This window comes from Desmodus rotundus, chromosome 9 (assembly GCF_022682495.2).
Source record: "Desmodus rotundus isolate HL8 chromosome 9, HLdesRot8A.1, whole genome shotgun sequence".
Lineage (NCBI taxonomy): Eukaryota > Metazoa > Chordata > Mammalia > Chiroptera > Phyllostomidae > Desmodus > Desmodus rotundus.
Genome location: NC_071395.1, coordinates 72,755,293 through 72,776,503, shown reverse-complemented (window position 1 = coordinate 72,776,503; position 21,211 = coordinate 72,755,293). Strand labels below are relative to the sequence as shown.

Below are 21,211 nucleotides of genomic sequence, written 5' to 3'. Positions count from 1 at the left end.
GGGAGAGCAGTTCAGACAATGAGAACAGTATTCTACAGTAGACTTTTTACTTCTTGAACAAGTATGGCTCTTCTCACCTCAGAACGTTTGTACTTGTTAATTCCTCTGTTCTCTTTGCACAAGATTCTTGTTATTCAGGTCTCAGTTCAAAGGTAAACTAGTTGCAGAAGGCTTCCATCCTACCTAATGTTGCCTCAAACTACACTTCCCCTCACAAATCCCGATTACAGAAAAGGAGCACCTGTTTGGGTCTGGTGCTCACCCCTGGACCAATCATTGTGTTCAGGGGAAAGGGATAGTAGGATGAGCCAAATCTGGGTCGCATTCTACCCCAATTGTGGGGGCAGGCTTCTGTGTTTGCCTCACCATAAAGGGTGACTTTTCTCAGAGAGGAATATTGTGTATATATATCCAGTATACACCCTAGCAGAAAAGAAAACTTTCTCTTGAGTTCACCATTGGGGTAAGGCCCTAAACTCTAAGGTCCATCACTTTAGCCACTCTCCCACCAATATCCTTAACTCTAGCCCTAATGTCTTCAACTTCCCAGGAAGTTTGTTAACCCCAAATCAGTTGAAATATCCATTTTCCTTGTCCAGGCTATTAATAACTAGTGAGAAAAATTTTACACTTTGGAGATGAGCCCCAAGATAAATAAATGTATGATTTCCACTCTCCAGAAATAATTTTCTGTTTCCCTAGTCAGCTTGCCTGCCATTTTCCACAATTGCTATTTCAACCTTCTCCATTCTGCTCAAGCTACAGTCCTGATCCAAGAGAAGTCAATTACCATCACAATTAATAGCCAGCTATATGCATCCCAAGCCCAGACTACAAAAGTATCTTGCCTCAGAACCAAGGTGGGGGGGGGGCATTTGGTTCTACTAGGTACTTGTACCTAGTGTACATGCATTAATGGGCATCTGCCTCAAGAGCCTAGAGCAGTGATTCTCAAACTTGGCTGCACATTGGAATCCCCTGAGGACCTTTAAAATGTTGATGTCTAGTGCCACCTATATAAATTCTGTTGAAATTGATCTCAGATATAGTCTGGGAAAGTTGTTTGTTTGTTTGTATTTTAAGTGTTTGTATTTTTAGCTTTCCAAGTTGCATTTGAGTAGAAATTATTTGTGTAGGATATTGCAGGGCAAATATCCTACATGAATATTTCTGAGGCTCTTTTTAGAGAAAATAACATGGGAGGAAAATCAAGACCCAATGTCTCCCGCCATCACAAGGACATAAATTCCCAGTGTGACTAGAGAACCATGAGACTGCCAGAATGACTCCTAATTCTGTTCTCATGGTGTCATTTTTCCAGCTGAAGACATGGCCCATCAAAAAATCTTGGATGAACTATTTAATCCTCCAATAAGATCCCTTCTCTATGACTCTGCCTTCCTCCTCTCATGAATGTGATCCATTTGCCATCTGCCACACTGTTTACTCACTATTCATTCTGTGTTTTCGCTTATGCCATGAGCCTGCTCACAATGCTGACCTTGTTCCAGTGCCACTGAAATCCATAACTGTGATACTACTTCAGGGTCTCTCTCAAGAGACTTAATTCTGCTGCAAACACCCACAAATTCTCTCTCTAGACTCATCTTGGGCTCATTGCCTTTCCCCTTCCATCAAACTCGCTCTACCCCTGCAGCAGTGAGTCATTCAAATGATCCTCCTTGACTTCACTGTGTTCATGCCATAGAAGAAATCATGTAGCCCTGGCTGGTGTGGCTCAGTAGGTTGAGCACAAGCCTGTGAACCAAAAGGTTGCTGGTTCAATTCCTGGACAACCCATGCCCAGGTTGTGGGAAAGGTCCCCAGTTGTAGGCATGCTAGAGGCAACCACACATTGTTGTTTCTCACCCTCACTCTCTCCTTCCCTCCTCCTCTGACTAAAAATAAGTAAATGAAATCATGTATAAGTCTTACCCACATGAGCAAAACATGGGCTTTGAGACATGGTCTAAAAGAACAATAACAAATCCAAACCTTACGAATACCTCACATTGTTTACAAAGCCTTCTCTGGCTTCCCTACTTCAAGACCTGGTTCCACAAATCAAATCCACAAAGCCTTCCCTGACTCCTCTCTTCTCACTCTGACCGCTCCTACCGTTCTTTCCAACTCTTGGCATTTGAGCTAATTTGACCTCTGGTAACTTGTGTTCTTTTGTAAAGATATTTTCCTTCCCCCAAACTGGTGATAAGAAGCTGCCCTGCCCTCAGTCACTGCACCAGAGACAGTTTGTACATGTTGACCAGAAGTCTTCTGTGATTAACTTGAATTTTAACAGTGGCCAGAAACAGTACCTTAACCCAGAAGTCTAAGAGTAATGACAAGAGTTTGGGGCAGAAGGTAAAGATGGTAAAAAGAACAAATGTAGCCAATTGGCTTTGCAGAGCCCCTTACATCCCATTACATCAATAGTTATCACGGTTGACTACTTTTTCATAGGGTTGCATAAGGAATGTTGGCTGACACTTGAGTCCACAAGTTCTGTGTAACATCTGAGGGTCAGTAAACAAAACTGTAACAACCACCAGCCAAGATGGAGGCATAGGTAGACACACTTTGCCTCCTTACACAACCAAAAGAAGGACAACAACAAATTTAAAAACAAAAGTGACCAGAACTGCCAGAAAATAGAACTGAATGGAAGTACAACAACCAAGGAGTTAAAGAAGAAACATTCATCCAGACCAGTAGGAGGGGTGGAGATGGGCAGCTGGGGTGGAGAGGACTTGCAGCAAGGCAGCAGCTGGAGGACCAGGTGAGGCAACAGCTGTCAGAGCTGGCGGTCTCACTTTTGCATGTAGATAAACTGGGAGGAACAACTCTGGAGTGAGACAGACCAAGCAACCAAGGGTTCCAGCGTGGGGAAATAAAACCTCAAAACCTCTGACTGAAAAAACTTGTGGGGGTTAAGGCAGTGGGAGAAACTCCCAGCCTCACAAGAGAGTTCACTAGAGAGACCCACAGGGTCCTAGAACGTACACAAACCCACTCACTTGGGAATCAGCACAAGAAGGGCCCAATTTGCTTGTGGGTAGCAGAGGAAGTGATTGAAAGTGGGGCAAGAGCCAAGTAAGTGGCATTGTTCCCTCTTAGACTCCTCCACCATGTACAGCACCACAACGCAGCAGCAACGTGGGTTGTCTGGGCCTGGAGAATACCTAAGGCTCCGCCCCTTACAACGTAACAGATGCCATGAGACAAAGAAATATGGCCCAAATGAAAGAACAAATCAAAGCTCCAGAAAAAAATACAATTAAGCAACAAAGATGCTTACATAGCCAACATTTGGCTTACATGAATAGCCAACCTATCAGATGCAGAGTTCAAAACACTGGTAATCAGGACTCTCACAGAAATGAGTATGGTCACAAAATAGAGGAAAAGGTGAAGAGTATGCAAAGTGAAATAAAGGAAAATGCCCAGGGAACCAACAGTGACAGGAAGAAAACTGGGACTCAACAGTTTGGAGCAGAAGGAAAAAATAAACATTCAACCACAACAGAATGAAGAAACAAGAATTCAGAAAAATGAGGAGAGGCTTCAGGACGCCTCCAGGACAACTTTAAATGTTCCAATATCCGAATCATAGGGGTACCAGAAGGAGAAGAGGAAGAGCAAGAAATTTAAAACTTATTTGAACAAATAATGAAGGAGAACTTCCCCAATCTGGCAAAGGAAATAGACTTTCAGGAAGTCCAGGAAGCTCAGAGAGTCCCAAAGAAGCTGGACCCAAGGAAGCACACACCAAGGCACATCATAATTATATTACCCAAGATTAAAGATAGGGAGAAAATCTTAAAAGCAGCAAGAGAAAAGGAGACATTTATCCACAAAGGAGTTCCCATAAGACTATCAGCTGATTTCTCAAAAGAAACCTTACAGGCAAGGAGGGGCTGGAAAGAAGTGTTCAAAGTCATGAAAGGCAAGGACCTACATCCAAGATTACTCTATCCAGCAAAGCTATTACTTAGAATGGAAGGGCAGGTAAAGTGCTTCCCAGATGAGGTCAAGTTAAAGGAGTTTATCATCACCCAGCCCTTATTATATGAAATGTTAAAGGGACTTATCTAAGAAAAAGAAGATCAAAAATATGAACAGTAAAATGACAACAAACTCACAACTATCAACAACTGAACCTAAACAAACAAAACAAAAACAAAAACAAAAATGAACTAAGCAAACAACTAGACCAGGAACAGATTCACAGAAATGGAGATCACATGGAGGGTTATCAGAGGGGAGGAGGAGAGGATAAAATGGGGGAAAAGGTACAGGGAATAAGAAGCATAATTGGTAGGTACAAAATAGACAGGGGGAGGTTAAGAACAGTATGGGAAATGACGAAGCCAAAGAACTTATATATATGACCCATAGACATGGACTAAGGTGAGGGAATGATGATGGGAGGTGGGTACAGGGTAGAGGGGAATAAAGGAGAAAAAATTGGCACAACTGTAATAGCATAATCAATAAAATATACTTTAAAAACTGTAACAACCAGCCCTGGCTGGTGTAGCTCAGTGGATTGAGCACAGGCTGTGAACCAAATGATCTCCAGTTTGATTCCCAGTCAGGGCACATGCCTGGGTTGCAGACCAGGTTCCCAGTATGGGGTGCACAAGAGGCAACCACAACTGATATTTCTCTCCCTCTCTCCTTCTCTTCCCTTCTTTCTAAAAATGAAAATAAGATCTTTAAAAAAAAAACTGTGACAACAAGGTGGTTGGTTAATGATGTTGGTCGATCTTGATGATAAGAAGCTTAAAGTAGGGAGGATTCTCAAATAGAATTGGGATGAAGTATGTGATCAACCAGTGTGAGGTGCTGGTGTGTGCAAGGATGTATTTCAAATACATCTTAGTTTCTGTTCCCTTTCTCTTTCTTGTTACACTGAACTCACTTTTTTATCTCTTTGTTTTATATATTTCAGCATTTATTTTTGGATGGGACCACCTATAAAGTTACACATTCCTAACTAGACCCTTCCCTACTCATGATTGAGTGTGTAGTTTGACCTACTGTGCTGGACCCAAGGGAGGACACATTGATCTAGGCAGTATCTTTGGCACCAAGCTGTTAGAAGAATCTGGGGTCATCTCCAGCACTGGCGGGCAATCGCTGAAAGTTGCCAGAGCCCACAAAGGGAAAAACAGCATCACTGGGGGAGATGGACAAGCATCTCTAAATCAGGTAAGTAGGTAATACCTCCCAGCATTCTAATAAATAGTGCTTAATATGAAATGTGTGTTGTTCAGATGAGGGCACATGGGGGCTGAACTTGCAGGAGACTAGGCATAATGCAGAGGGACGTATATGATTATATCAGGCCTTATCAAAATCAGGGTTCTCCCTTGTCTTCACAAAGCCTAAGTGTTAAATTACAACACGCAGTGGCTATTTCAGCCCACTCGGAGACCAAAGGTTTATTAACCAATGTCACCCCAATAATTTCAATTAAAAAAAGAGAGGCCAGTCAAAGGACTATTCTGCTTCTTTGGACTAGCTTACTCAAAACAAGAGCACACCACATTTGGATATAATTAGGTTTATTCTAGCCCTTAGCTTGTGTGACTTGCTATTCAACCTAGACCAACCAGCAAGGTGTATTCTGTTTCATATCCTGAGATGTAGAACTTCTACCTTGTGGGGAGAAGACCCAAAGACTGTAGGCTAAAGCCAGATGTCTGCTTCAAAGGGAAAAGGGTTCTGGCTTCTGATATGATCAACAGAAATTACATCCAATCAAAACTCCAGTGGCCCTCTCTGAAGCAGGTTTAATGGACAGATCGTTTTCTGTTGTTTGGTAGCAATATTAAGCAACAACATAACATAATTTTAGGGCAAGGACAAAATTAATCCCAAGCTTCTCTGTAGACCAAATATCTCAGAATTTCTGGAGGTGAGACTCCCGGAGTGATGCCAATGTGCCCCCAAGTTGAGAACCCCTCAGGTTAGACTACTGAGGAGCCACCTGAAGAATGGTTGTCTTTTCTGGAGGTCAGGGGCCCCAGACAGGTGTAGACACCTGAGTGAAAGTAGCATCCTGACAGGAAGGAAGAAGAGAGGCTGGCATACCCTTTAAAGGGTTAAGGACCAGTTCCTGCTGCTGCAGAGTGGATGAAACATCACAAGACCTGGAATCTGGTCCTGGCTCTGCCACATATTTACTATTTCTGGGACCTTAATAGAGTGGCTTAACCTCTTGGTTCCGCTATCTGAAAATGGAATCAGGTGTGCCACATTTGCCCCTGATATACGCCTTAGATATGAAAACCCTGAGTACAGAGCTACCAGTTTTAGGCACGAAACAAATTTCTAAAGCCATCACATAATTTAAAACTATTTCCCCATGGGAATGAATATAAAGTGAAGTGGTATCATCATGTGGCCTGCACACCAGGAATCACTCGGTGTGTTCAGCGTTAAGGCATGTTTATTGTCTCTGTGATTTCACAGGGTACTCTTTCCTAAATGTGTAGAACCAGGTAGCATGGCAGCCATTAACACTTTTCCATGGAGTTTAATTACATCTTATTTCCACTTTAAAGTAAGATTTCTATATGTATTTTTTCAGTGCTAACATTATCACAATTATGTAATAAATGCAAGGGTTATATTATATACTATAAAATATTAAAAATTATAACTACATTTTGCCATCGTTGTAATATTTTTTATTTTAAGTAAACTTTTTCACAATATATACATACATCAAATCATTATGCTGTACAATATACTGCACATTTTAAACCAATACATTATATGTCAATTACATCTCAATAAAACTGGAAAAAATAGTAAACTTTTAATTTTAGAAGAGTTTTAGGTTGATAGAAAAATTGCAAAAGTGGTACAGAGTTCCATATACCCCATATCCAATTTCCCCTATTCACATCTTTCATGAGTGTGGTACATTTATTATAATTTTTCAAAATTTTTAAAAGTATTTTTGGTATTTATTTTTAGAGAGAGGCGGAAGGAGAGAGAAAGACAGGGAGAGAAACATCGATTGGCTGCCCTAGCACCCACCTAACCAGGGAACTGGCCCCCAACCCAGGCATGTGTCCGGAATAGGAACTGAACCGGCAACCTTTCGGTTCGCAGCCAGCACTCAACCCTCTGAGCCACACCAGCTGGAGCCATTTGTTGTAATTAATGATCCAACTGATACATTGCTATTAACTAAAGTCCATAACTTACTCAGATTTCTAGTTTTTACCTCATATCCTTTTCTGATTCCAGGATCCCATCTAGGATACACATTACATTTACTAGTTATGTCTCTTTAGACTCCTCTTGGCTGTGACATACGGAATATTTTAAAATAAAGGACATTGCACAACACGACCACAGGAGGTGCAGAAGCGAATCAAAACCACCGCTCAGTTCCGATACGAAGGAGGTGGGCACATGTCTATCAGTGGAGGAGACATTGGTGTGAACAGTGTACAGTTTCCTTCACAAGCTTTCAAACTGTGGTTCTTGAAATTTGGTTTGAATTTGAGGGGATTGGTTTTACTTCAATTTTGGTGTATAAAATGAATTTCATATCATATGCTTTCAAATTACTCAATATCGCGTAAAATGTGTCCAGTAACACCACACAATTATAAGGCTGATCCCCTGGCAAACAGAAGACAGATTCCAGGTTTCCGGGGCCCACCTCAGGAGACTGTGGTTTAGAAGGCCTAGGAAGGGGGCAGAGCTATCTGTATTTTAATCCCCAGGTGACTCTGATGTATTAAAGCATCGCTAAATCTAAGTGTCACCTCAACTCTGAGGAACAAGACTGTCAATTTAAATTCAGTATCCAGGTAGCACAGCCAGCCTGGATGCTGAAATTCACACTCAGTAGAACTAATAATAAATATTTCAGTAAACACATTCCAAGACACACAGGTGTACAGACATCCTTAAACCTACATTCAGGAGACGCTACCAAATCCCTTTTTAATTTGGTTATTAAACCCTGAAATACATTTATTGGCCCTAGGAACATTGTTACGGATGTTGGGTGAGGTCTCCTAACAACCCACAAAAATGTTGTTTGTCCAATAACACACGTGAAATAGCACACCCTTGCAATAAGCAGCGTAAAACAATACTGTGGCAGTACTAGTCATAAAACAAAAGCAAAGCAGATAAGAAGCAGATTTTATTTATCTTAAGTACTGGTGTTGAGTAAATAGGATACGAATAAAAGGAAATGTGGGCACAGACAGAGTTATTGAGAGAACCATCTGAATTCTTCCAAGATTCTAAAGATGGTTAGCCCATTTTTACCCCAGAACCCAACACTGCCTCTTCTCGTAGGGTTTTCTTTCAGACTTACCACCAAAGGTATTCTTACCTAGATATACCCTAGAATTATGTGGGGAGCTAAAAAAAACCCAAAACAACAACGATGTCCATGTGCATTAGTCTGCTAGGACGACCATAATAAAGTATCATGGACTAAGGGGTTCAAACAACAGAAATGTATTTCCTCACAGTTCTGAAGCTGGGAAGTCCAAACTCAAGGTGTCAGCAGGGCTGGTTTCTCCCTAGGCCTCTCTCCTTGCCTTGTAGATAGATGGCTGCCTCCTTAATGTGACCTCACGTGCCCTTTTCTTTATGCAGGAGTATTGCTAGTAGCTCTTCTTCTTTTAAAAACATTTTTTAAAGTTTGTTGATTTTTAGAGGGAGAGGGAGGAAGGGGGAAAGAAAGAGAGAAAGATCGATTTGTTGCTCCGTACATTCACGCATTTATTGGTTGATCCCTGCATGTGCCGTGACTGGGGATCGAACCCCCTACCTTGGCATATCAGTGACAAGGCTCCAACCAGCTGAGCTACCTGGCCAGGGCTCTTCATGTTCTTAAAAGGACATCAGTCAGATTGGATTTGGGCCCCACTCTTATGACCTCATTTAACCTTAATTACTTCCATAAAGGCCCTATCTCCCAATGCAGTCACTTTGGGGGCAAGGATTTCAACATATGAATTTGGGTAAGATAACAATTTGGTCTATAATACCATGCTTCCCCCCAGGTCAATTAAGTTAAAAATTTATACTTTTTACAAGAGCTTTCTAGGGTTGAGAACCACTGATACAGCATGAGCTTTGGAGACAGCCCCGCACTACCCTGGGGCTTCTACCACTTACTACCTCTGCACACGTGGGAAGATGGCCTGAGCTTTGGGCCTCAGTGTCCTGTCCTGTAAAATGTGGTAACATTAGTACATAGAGTTCTGGTGAGAATTAAACGAGATAATGCACAAAAAGCGGGATGCACAAAAGACAGTGTCCTCACTGGGCATTAGGTGGCGCCACAAGCCTGCAAATCAGAGTCCAACTGCAGTGGGCAAAGCGGTTGAAAAGGGAGGAGGAGCACTTGGCCACCTGACGCAGCTGCCACTTCGTACAGATAGGGTGTCTTAAGTCAGAGTTCACATTTCAGCAAAGCCATAAAACTCAAACTACAGATAGGTCGATGTCTAGGGTTTTTTTCCTAATTATTTCTATATCAAGGGACATGTTAAAACATGTATACTGAGATATGTAAATAGGTTTGTTTTTAATAATTAAGCCACATATGGTTAACCATAGAGTACTAGTATTAATCATAAACAATATAAGTCAATACAAAATTAAAGTGATACATTTTCTCAATGATTTACTCACATCAGCTAAAGATGAGGAGGAAAATTAAGAATCCTTTATATAAAGGATCTGGCTAAGCAAAGTTAAGACTGTAAAGTTTTAACTGCTTCTGTATCTGTGTTTAAAATATCAAATAAGGCCCTGGCCGGGTAGTTCCGTGGGTTAGAGCATCGTCTCAATACAGCAAGGTTGCAGCTTCGATCCCTGGTCAGAGCACAAACAAGAAATCAACCAATGAATGCATGAATAAGTGCAACAACAAATCAACGTTTCTCTCTCCCTTCCTCTCTCTCTCTCTAAAATCAATTAATTTTTTTTAAAGTTAATTTTTAAAGACCAGATGACAGCCCTAGCTGGTGTGGCTCAGTTGGTTGGAGCATGGGCCCATGACCCAAAGGTAGCAGGTTCGAATCCCGGTCAAGGCACATACCTAGGTTTTGGGTTCGAGCCCCGATCCTAGTCTGGGTGCATAGGATCCCCAGTCGGGGTGCATGTGGGAAGCAACCAATCAATGCTTCTCTTTCACATGATGTTTCTCTCCCTTCCTCTCTCTCTAAAAGCAATGAAAAAAAAATGTCCTCAGGTAAGGATAAAAATAATACCAGATCCCTGGCTGATGTGGCCCAGTGGATTGAGTGCTGGCCTGTGAACCAAAGGGTCACAGGTTTGCTTACCAGTCAGGGCACGCCTGGGTTGCGGGCCAGGCCCCCAGTAGGGGGCACACAACCACACATTGATGTTTCTTTCCCTCTCTTTCTCCCTCCCTACCCCTCTCTAAAAACTAAATAAATAAAATCCTTTAAAAAATACCAGATAACATTTTATTAAGGTAGGGAAAAAAACACATACCATATAACAGTATGTTAGTATATTACTTATTATCATAAATAATATTCTAACCCACATCCCAATCAGACAAGCCATTTCTGCTGGCAAATACAGCAGTGAAACATGAGCCCTGGTGGAGATAGAAAAGAGAAAAATGTGAGAAGTGATGACAGTTGTGATGGAAACTGGTGGTTGTCTGTCCCAATAACCCCCACCCCTCTAAGCATCCTAGAGGTTTAGCTGGGCACAAGGTGGCTTGCAGTGAAGAGTAAAATTCCCAGTTTTCCTTGAGCTGGGTGTGGCCATGTGGCTTAGCCTTGGCTGAGGGAACATGAGTCCACAGGGGACAATGGAAGTGGCAGCTTGTGGGAAATTTCCTTAAGAGACACGTGGCAAGTACCTTCCTCCATTCCCTGCCTGGAATGTGTCCTGGATGACAGGCACTCCACCTTATACCTGGAGGCTGAGGCTGTGCCCTGGGGTGAGAAGGGGTGGAGCCAGGAACAGCCTCAATCCCGGTTGGCCACAGGGTCTCCACAGAAACCTGGAGTCCTCCACCTCTGGACTTTTACGTAAGAGAAAAATAAACTTAAATCATGCGTAAGCCACTGGTATTTCAGGTCTCTGTTACTCATTTTAAGTCACAATCCAGCCGATACACCATATAAGAACTCCAGTTTTGGTTTTAAAGAATACTTTTAGAAAAAAATATGGATAAAAAGAATGGAAGATCAAGTAGAGACGATGGGGAAAGGGATAGGAAGACAGCCCTCACACCCTTATGCCTGAGTAGCATCACAGGTAGAAAAGAAGGGGGAATGCTGGCGATGCTACGTTAAACACGGGGGCTGGTCGGAGTCTTCCTTCACTGCTGTCTGAACAGGAGACAGGAATGCCCAGCGTGGGAGGGCAAGGTGGAGACCTTCAAGCTCCTGGATTGAGACGAGCTGGGCTCCCCGGCTAGCCCTGCTTGAAATGGTCACCAGGCTAGTAACGAGAGGGGCTTAATCAAGGTCATAAGTTTCTGAGGTGAAAGAGAAACAAGTAGAGGTGAAGTTTTAGGTATTAGCCATCCAATAAGTCTTATTGAGTCACCATTGACAGGTTGACAGGCACTTTTTCCAGTAAGTGGTGTACTTTTATAATTACTGAGACTTTCCGAGATGATAAGAATGTTAGACAAGACACCACACTTAAGTATTCAGCCCTAGTCTTTTCCTCTGGCATAGGGAAGCTTTGATCATTAAGACTAGGGATATGGCAAAATCACAAGTGGGTTCCTCCAAGAAAGCCAACACCAAACAACGAGGGCCTTGCCTCACCTCTAGCCAGAGATACCCTTCGTTCGACATTCGGTGGAATCCCTTTTGAGTCACTAGAATTGGCAGCATAGAGACAGCTACAGCTGTTTGTGTCCCCTTTTTGGTGTGTGTTTGTATTTTGAACTTTTATTTTTGGGTACTTACAATTGGTTCAAAAATAAAGTTCTGTGACTGAAAATTATCTTTAAAGAGAAGAAGAGGCCCTTTCAGCCACCCTGGATCCAAAACAACCTGAAGTCTTCCTGTTCCGCTTTTCCTGGGGTCCCCTGTGTGAGTATCTGTGTTGAGGCCCCAAGACGACCTTCAGGTTTGATGGTTCACTAGAAGGACTCACCAAACAGTCAGCCGTAATACTTACAGTCACGATTATTACAGTGAATGTATACAGATGAAAATCAACAGAGGGAAGGGGCCCATGGGGCGGAGTCCAGGAGAAACTAGACTCCAGCTTCCAGTTGTCTGTTGCCAGGAGAATCACATGGACAGCGCTTCGTTCTCCCAGAGCTTTGTGTCAGACGGTGTGTGACACGTGTGCAAAGTGCTGCCAACCTGGGAAGCTCCGCCAAGCCTCAGAGTTCAGAACTTTTAGTGGAGTCTGCCGTGTGAGCATGGAGTTACCTTGTGACTGATCTCAGCTACTCAGTGTCCAGCCCAGATAAGGGAACAGAAGCAAAACAGAAGCAAAAAGAGGAGCAGTCGAAACTCAATGAGCTAAAAGCTAAAACCACCAGGAAGGGCCTCCTGGACGTAGGTGGAATTAAGAAGTCTGGCAACCCTGATTGGTGTGGCTCAGTGGATTGAGTGCTGGCCTGTAAACAAAAGGATCTCTGGTTCGATTCCCAGTCAGGGCACAAGCCTGGATTGCAGGCCAGGTCTGCAGTTGGGGATGTGCAAGAGGCAACCACACATTGATGTTTCTCTCCCTCCCTTACCTTCTCTCTGAAAATAAATAAATAAAATATTTTTTAAAAAGCAAAGTGCAAAAGACTGTTTATATATATGCATTATGTATTATATATATCATTATATATAAAGATAAGTGTGCCCATACACACACAATCTACACTCATTTATAAGAACAGATGATGATGATGGTGATTGTCTCTAGGGATAAAACTTGGGGTCCACCACAGGAGGGAGACGTGCTCTTCACTGTACGTAACCTTTCATATAGTGTTGGTTTTTTAAATCATGTTATTTTCAGAGTACAAGCATACTGTTGCTCTTTGCTTTATTGTTCTTTGCAGATACTGCAGTTTTTTAAAAATAAATTTATGATTTGTGGCAACCCTGCTCCAAGCAAATGTATTCCTTTTTTTAATAGGCTCACATGATGGTTAGCGTGTTTTAGCAATAAAGTATTTTTAAATTAAGGCATGTAATTTTTTTAGACATAATGCTATTGCACACTTAATAGGCTGCAGTATACTATAAACATGACTTTTACACGCACTGGGAAACCAACAACTTAGTGTGACTCGCTTTATTGTGATACTTGCTTTATTGCAGTGGTCTGGAACTGAACCCACTATATATCTGAGGTTTGGCTGTAATTGTTTTCATCTCCTCATTTCATCTCAAAAAGACAGCAAAGATCATTTTTTAAAGATTTCATGTATTTATCTTTAGAGAGAGGGGAAGAGAGAGAGAGAGAGAGAAACATCAATGTGCCAGAGAGACATTGAGCGGTTGCCTCTCACATGCCCCCCTCAAGCACACCCCAGCCAGGGACCTGGCCTGCCACCCAGGCATGCGCCCTGACTGGGAATTGACCCAGCGACCTTTCAGTGTGCAGGAGGACAGTATCCACCCCACCGAGCCACACCAGTCAGGGCAGCAGAGATCATTTTTGCCTCTCCATTCTCCTGCCCATTTTTTGTTTCTATAAATTAATAATTGAATAAAGAAAAGCAAAATCGGTGAGGGTGTAAATTGTCAACTATCCACATTCTAAATTTCTCCACTTGGGCTGGCCAAGTACTCAATGGCCACAAAAGGACCCACTCGTTTCATGGTCCCTGACACTTGTGATGGCCCTTCTTTAGGTGGTAGCTGTCAGTTTCTGCCTTTACCATCCTCCCTTTGATGTCCTGTCATTTCTCACAGAATTTTTAAATATTTTTAAAATTTGTAATTGCTTTTTAGAGAAAGTGAGGAAGGGGGAGGGAGGGGGGGAGAGAGAGAGAGAGAGAGACATCGATTTGTTGTTTCACTTATTGATGCATTCGTTGGTTGCTTTTTGTATGTGCCCTAACTGGGGATTGAACCAGCAACCTTGGCATATCAGGACGATACTCCACCTAACTGAGCTACCTGGCCAGAACTCTCACAGAATTTTTAGGTGTTTTGTGTGCATTTTCACTTTTAAAATTTTGTTTAACTTCTTACTATGAAAATTTTCAAATATATACCAAAGTCGAGAGAATAATATAATGTACCCCCAAGTCCTCATCACCCAAATTCAACAACCATCTGCTCACAGTCCATCTTATTTCACCTATAACTCCATCCTCAATGGGGATGTTTTCCTCTACTATATTTACAGGTGGAATTTGCTTTTTTGGAGGGGGAAAGAGTTTTTATTTAATAGCTTGAGATATAATTCACATATCACAATTTTCACCCCCGAATGTGTACAAATCCAATGATTTTATTACCATAATCTACTTAAAGAACATTGTCATTATCCCAAAAAGAAACTTTGTGCCCATTAGCAGTCTCTCCATCCTCCACCCCACCCCAGCCCCCAGCAACCCTTCATCTACTCCTGTCTCTGGAGATATGCCTATCATGAATATTTCATGTAAATGGGGCCATATAATGTATTGGGATTGCTTCTTTTTGTCTCTCATAAACTCAGAGCTTCAATGATTTAGTCAAATGTCTAAAGCTCGAAAAAGCCTGACCACTGGCCCTCCTGTGGGGGGCTCTATGGAGTCACCTCACGGTGTGATCTGATCATAAATTCCTAACTGGGCAAGGTCATGGTGAGTGCTCACACCTCAGGCATATAACTTCTTGAGTAAAAGGCTTATCTTTGCCTTAAGCAAGTCCTGTCTACTGTTCCTATGCATCTAGGTCGGCACACCTTTGAAATGCCCATGTCAGACTCCTGCTTCTAACACACGACCACCCTCAGGAGAGCACACAATCTCAACTACCCTGTAATCCCATCCCCTCTCTGCTTTCCCTCACCCCCTCGTAATTTTCCTGACCTTCTCTCAATTTCAAATGCATAAAAAAGAAAACTACAAAACCATTATTCTCTGAAGATTTGTGATCTTGCTCCCTGGCATATGTCATCCATTTGGCTCAGATAAACTCATAAAAATTCTCTACAGATTTGGGGGTTTCTGGCGTTGATACTCTTTACTCCACTTGCCTGTCTTCACGTCTGGGCTCAGCGTTCCAATACCGAATGCTGCTTTTGGGTGCAATGTAGTCTTCACTTAGTCTCCATGGTTACTGTTGTGAACCCCTCTCAACTGTAAGGGAGTGCTTGCGTGTGATGAGGGTTAGCTGTAGTGTTCGTTTATGGGAAATATAAAACCAGCTCAAGTTTTCCAAGCCTATCTTTCCCTTCCCTTCCCCCTTGCACAGCTGTGCAGAAAGCAGATGCCCCTGTCTTGAAGTTCCCCTGATTGTCCAGTTCTCCAGGGAACATCTTATTTGTTTGTGAGAACACAAACTAAATAAATGCCCTTAAAAGGAGACAAGTAACAGCACGAGGAGGATCATGCTTGCCCAGGAAGCCTCCTCCTTTCCCCACGCCGGCGGCATGTACTGCGTAAAGGAGCCTGAGCCTGGGAAGACACCCAAAAAGGGTGTCTGTAGTCTGTCCGGTCCTTGAAAGAAGGCAGGGCTCAGGAAGGCTCCCTGTCCCTGCAAGCCTCCCTCTGGTGCCAGATGTACGTACTGTGAAAGGAAGCATAGCTCCCTCCCAGGGTTTTACAACAGGAAAAGCTTCTGAAACAGAAATTATTTGTAGAGCAAAACCAGGCAGAGGGCCAGCTGTGCCTCAGTTAATAGCAGAGAATCAGAATCAGAGCAATGTGTTTCTTTTCCCTCCACTGGGTGGCGCGGCCCCCTTTGCTCCACTGTTCCTCTTCCTTCTCACTTCATCTTCTCCACCTGTGATCTGAAAATCCACCCCACCCTGTGGAATTTAAAAACCTATAAACCATATACCTTTGATGCAGATTGAAGTGCTTAGAGAACACAAAGCCTGAAAATGTGAGCGAGGAGCCAACGGCGTGGGCCAGGGGCTAGGAGGGCAGTTAGCTGGCCTAGGGAGGCACAACTGTGATGGCCCTGGCCTGGTCTGGGGGTGAGGATACATTAGCCTTTGTGTCCCCTCAGGAGGAAAAACCTTTGGGCTGCTGAAGGCCAGGAAGGAAGAGCGCCTGAATGAAATCAACAAGCAATTCCTGGATGACCCCAAGTACAGCAGTGATGAGGACCTGCCCTCCAAACTGGAAGCCTTCAAGAAAAAATACATGGAGTTTGACCTGAATGGAAACGGAGATATCGATATTATGTCTCTGAGGCGAATGCTTGAGAAACTCGGGGTACCCAAGACCCACCTGGAACTAAAGAAGTTAATCAAGGAGGTTTCCGGTGGCTCTGGGGAGACTTTCAACTACTCTGACTTTCTGAGGATGATGTTGGGCAAGAGATCTGCCATCCTAAAAATGATCCTGACGTACGAGGAGAAAGCAAGGGAGCAGGAGAAACCAAAGGGTCCTCCAGCCAAGAAAGCTATCTCTGAGTTGCCCTGATTTGTGGTGGGATCGAAGGTGCTTCTAATAACCCCAACACAAAAAAAGAAGACAAGATTGTGAGCCAAAGTCAAACCAAAATAAATTCTCCTCCTTCTGCAAAAAAAAAAAAAAAAAAGAAAAAAAGAACACAAAGCCTTGGGCTACTCATGAGCATTTGTTTCTCAGAACGATAAGAAAGAAGGTAAGGAAATATTAGAGCAGCCATAAAATGTAAGTTAAATATTTACTTATCCGTTATCTGTCCTGCTAAAACTGGGTTTCAGATTCTTTTCCCCTCTTAAAAGTGTCAAAGAAATTTTCATTAATATTAGAAGAGTTGGTTTCATAATTCTAAGAATTGTTCTTTTGTAACCTCGAGCCTATGAATGTCACAGAATCTACATTTGTCTGAGAGTTGGGTGTAGAAAGCTGCCCTTGTTAACTTAAATTGTAAACTGTGTTAGTTATCGGAAGACCTTTGACTTGACTCAGAGACCAGTTTTATAATAACCCTGGAGGACAACAATGATCTATCTCTAATTAACTCCGCCAAGATAAAAACCTCTGCGGGTTCTCAGGAAGCCACATAAAGGCATTCCTTCTTGCCAAAAAAAGAAGAAGAAAGCACATTAGTAAGTAAATCTCTATGGTTAACTGGAAAACAAATACAGAATCTTAATTTTTCCATCCATAAACTGAAGACTGGAACCAAGTAATCCACACAAGTATCTAGGACAATATAAAGTTCTCCAGGAGGATTTCACAACTCACCCAAGATTTGGTCACAGCAGATTTGGGGGCTGAGGAGGAAGGGCACTAATTCAGGGAGGAAAAAAGTCTCATTACTCAATGATGTTTTAATACTAAGGAAAGCATTTCCAGCTCTGACACATTTTGAAGGAGTGGAATAGTCCCTAATGTTTAGGGCGTGCCGGGCACAGGGCTAGGTGCCCACTGACTCCTCAACATGCCTTATGAGGCAGGTACTGTCGTACCCATTTTCTGTTGGAGCAACTGATATACACACAGAAAGCTTAACTTGCCCAAAGTCACAGAGCCAGTGAGTGGCTCAGAGTCCACGCCATCGGCCGTGACATTGTACTGATAAAGGGGGTCCTTCTTTCACTCAACAAATATTCAAGCATCTGCCATAACTTAGGTGATAAGAGAACTACACAAGTAAATATGGTCTTTGCCTCCGGGAGGGAGAAATTTATGAGGGTAATTGAGTAGGAGAAGCAAGCAAAGCACCTAAGTAAACAGTAATGCAGAACATTCAGTTTCCTCAGAGGGTATATAGCTCTGTCTATGGGGCTCAGAGGAGAGAAAACAATCCCTCACCTCACATCTGGTTAGGAAAATGAAGAAGGCTTCACTCAGGAGGCAGGATTAGAGCTGGATCTTATTTTTTTAAAGATTTTTTTATTTATCTTTTTATTTTCAGAGAGAGAAGAAGGGAGGGAGAAAGAGATGGAGAGAAACATCAATGTGTGGTTGCTTCTCATGCGCCCCCTACTGGGAACCTGCCCAGCAACCCAGGTATGTGCCCTGACTGGGAATCGAACCGGCAACCCTTTGGTTCTCAGGCCAGCACTCAATCCACTGAGCCACACCAGCCAGGCCATAGAGCTGGATCTTAAAAGAACAACAGTACAGGGTCTGGCAGAGGTAACACCTGCCTGAGTGTGGTTGGTAGGGTAATAATATGGGTGTAGTAATTTATAGTTTTAATTTGAACATTTCACCTAAAATGCCATATGGTGTGCTTGAGTGTGACAGTGTTATGTTACAGAATTACATGCTTATGAGTTTGTAATAAAAGATTTTGTAATAAAAAAAGGGTGTCATTTGTGCTGGAACCTTTATTTTGACCAGGAGATAACTGGAGAAGGACAGAAGTTACTCTAGGCTGAAGAACAGATAGGAGAAGTTGGGGAGTCCCATTTGACCAATGGGTTCCCGTTATGGACTGAAGTGGATCTCAGACAAGGGATCAGATGGAACAAAGCATGAGCCGGGGCCCAGGTCATCTCCTGATACCTGGTCTTGGGCTCCTTCCACCACCTATTACTTCCTTGTCAATCAGAACATTCACCTGATTATGACTTGGGCTCCTAATCTTGATATAACCTCCCTGGGAAACTCAAGACCTTGAACTCTGTGGTTAAGGCTGGCGTGGTATCTGACTCCTCTTTCCCAGGCTAGTTCCTTCAGCTGGAGGTGGACATCTAGCTCTGGCCCGCTGCCAAGAAGCCAAGAGTTGACTTTAGGCAAGTGGCAGCCTCAGTTTCCTCATTCATACTACTGTTCAGGAATTTAACCCACCTACCTTGATACTATCATCACGGGAGCCTCAGGGCAGCTTCTCTGTCCTACTATACCGCTGTCTTCACTAGAGGGAAATCCAGACCTGACTTAAAGGATATATTGGGTTTAGTCTGTAACCTCAAAAAGTCCAGAGGCAAGGGGAGAAGACAGGCACAAAACCCACAGTTGAATTATTATACAAGGTAAGTGCAGTGACAGATGTGCCCAGGGTCAGCTTTAAAGAAAAGGGTCCCTAACCCATAGAGAGGGAATCAAGGTCTCCTGAGACAGCAGCAGTTAAGCTGAGACTCGAGGGTGAGTAGGAGGCAGCCAGTTGAAGGGGCCGCTAAGAGTTATGGAGGAGCTTCCAGGAGGAGAGAAAGGCATAGAGGCAAGAGACAGTGTGGTGTCCACAAAGAACCATAAACAATTTGGTGGAGGCAGAGGTGCCAGAAAGAAGACATGAGAGGAAGGAGAGGGCCAGGTCCTGTAGGATTTTATAGATATTTATTTTGTCTTTGCGTCATTCAAAATACATAGCAAAATGCATAACTTCATAAATATTTTCTCAAATAAGATGATAGAGCCCTGGCTCATGTGGCTCAGTTGGTTGCAGTGTCGGCCCATAACCGAAAGTTTGCGGGTTTAATTCCCAGGCAGGGCACATGCCTAAGTTGTGGGTTCGGTCCCTGGTCTGGACTCATAGGGGAGGCAACCAGTTGATGCTTCTCTCTCTCATGGATGTTTCCTTTTCTCCTTTCCTCTCTCCCTCTCCCTCCAAAAAAGCAATGAAAAAAAAATGTCCTCAGGTGAGGATAAAATAAAATGATGGATTCAAAGTTCCTAGCCTTCTTCACAAGTCAATTCTGCTGCTCAAGGACACTTTGAGATCTCAGTTCCAAGCATTGTGAGTTTCTAATGGGAGAGTTATCAAACCTCATTTGCGGGCTTATTTTCTAGAAAGTTTGTGCCCTAGAAGTATCTCTTTGGGGGAGGGAAAGTGATGTAAAACCCACCTTAAAGGTAAGCTATACCATCCAGCGGGGTTTGCCCTCCCCCTGGGTGAATTGTCCAAATCAGGCCCTGGACTGGAGACACTCACACCAAGGGGTAACACTGCAGCCCCCAGGGAGAGGTTCAAGAGGAACCACTTTGAAGCAGAGGAATAAGATAAGCAAGACAAGGATTCAGGCTGACCTGGGCTTAACTTCCTTCCCTAAACTCTGAGGTCACTGCTCCTGAGAGAGAAGAGGGGAGGGGATCTGCTGCTGAGCAGAAGGCAAAGGCTGGGAGATAGCAACAGTCATCCATGATGACCTGCTTCAACACAGACATGGGTAAGTCACCAAAATCAGTAAGAAGGGTTTATCCCATGCAAACTTGTTGATGAATCAAGGGCCTTCAAGGTGCCTACCCCAGGGCCAGCCCAATCCTCATAAAGCTCTGAGGGTTTTGTGTCCACCTTCCTAGGCTGTGTGAGGTCTTCAAAAAAGGAACCACAGCAATTGGCTAGGATTCCAGGTACTCTGTGGCTAATAGGTAAGGACATTAGGGGAAGTGAACAACCAGGGAATGGAGATTTGGAAAATAACTTACCACTGGCTCCTCCCACCCATCTGGACTGGATCTTATGAGGGAACATGAGAGCCATCATCTTTCTTGGCTGCAAAATGAGCATAGCCTTAGGTCCCCCAAATTCACTCACTCCTTGTCTAAGAAGTGCTAACCTCCGGGATGCCTGTCCCGTGGGGCACACAGGGTAGGCTTAGGGTTGTCTAGGTACTGTGAACCCAAGTCCCCCAGGAAGCACAGGGATTCTACAGGCGAAAGGGGCCAGTTAGACTCCTGGTCCTCTTATTTATTCCCCAGCCCCCACTCCTATTCCTTGTAACCCAGCTTCTGCTCTTTTGTGAAAATGCTGGTAAAGCCCAAGGTTTGAGGCGCTTTCCATTGAGACCTACAGTGACCTATCTTCCCCAGACGTGTCAGCCCTCACCCCCCAGATGTGAACAAGTTTGGCCTTGGGATATGGCAGTGCCCAGTGATGTTCTTCATCAAATAAGGTTCTTCCACTTCCTACTCGAAGTATCCATTCCTCACTGGGCCACACACAAAAGATGCTTTTATAATCCCACAATCACAAGCACCCCAGGCACAGTTACTTCTAACAATAACTGTTCACAGCCCACTCCTTGATTCCCTTCCTGTGGGTCTTCCCTCTCTTGGTGAGGCCTTTGTAGTCTTCCACTTCTCTTCAGCTACAGAGCTCCAATTCTAAAGATACAGTGGTTTCTTTTGCCTCTGCAAAGCCCCTAATACATAGACAACTAA

General features: G+C 43.4%; 1 protein-coding gene across 1 annotated transcript; it reads left to right on the top strand.

Annotated features, from left to right (window-relative positions):
- Window positions 1–16,052: 16,052 nt before the first annotated feature.
- LOC112308733 (allograft inflammatory factor 1) lies at window positions 16,053–16,733 on the top strand. Its single transcript, XM_045198944.3, has one exon. It carries the CDS (start codon window positions 16,310–16,312, stop codon window positions 16,589–16,591), a length of 282 nt encoding a protein of 93 aa, XP_045054879.2. The 5' UTR covers window positions 16,053–16,309; the 3' UTR covers window positions 16,592–16,733.
- Window positions 16,734–21,211: the final 4,478 nt, after the last annotated feature.

What these genes read in the sequence shown, in the direction of transcription:
- LOC112308733 (XM_045198944.3), top strand. Translation starts at nt 16,310, where the DNA reads ATGGAGTTTGACCTGAATGGAAACGGAGATATCGATATTATGTCTCTG.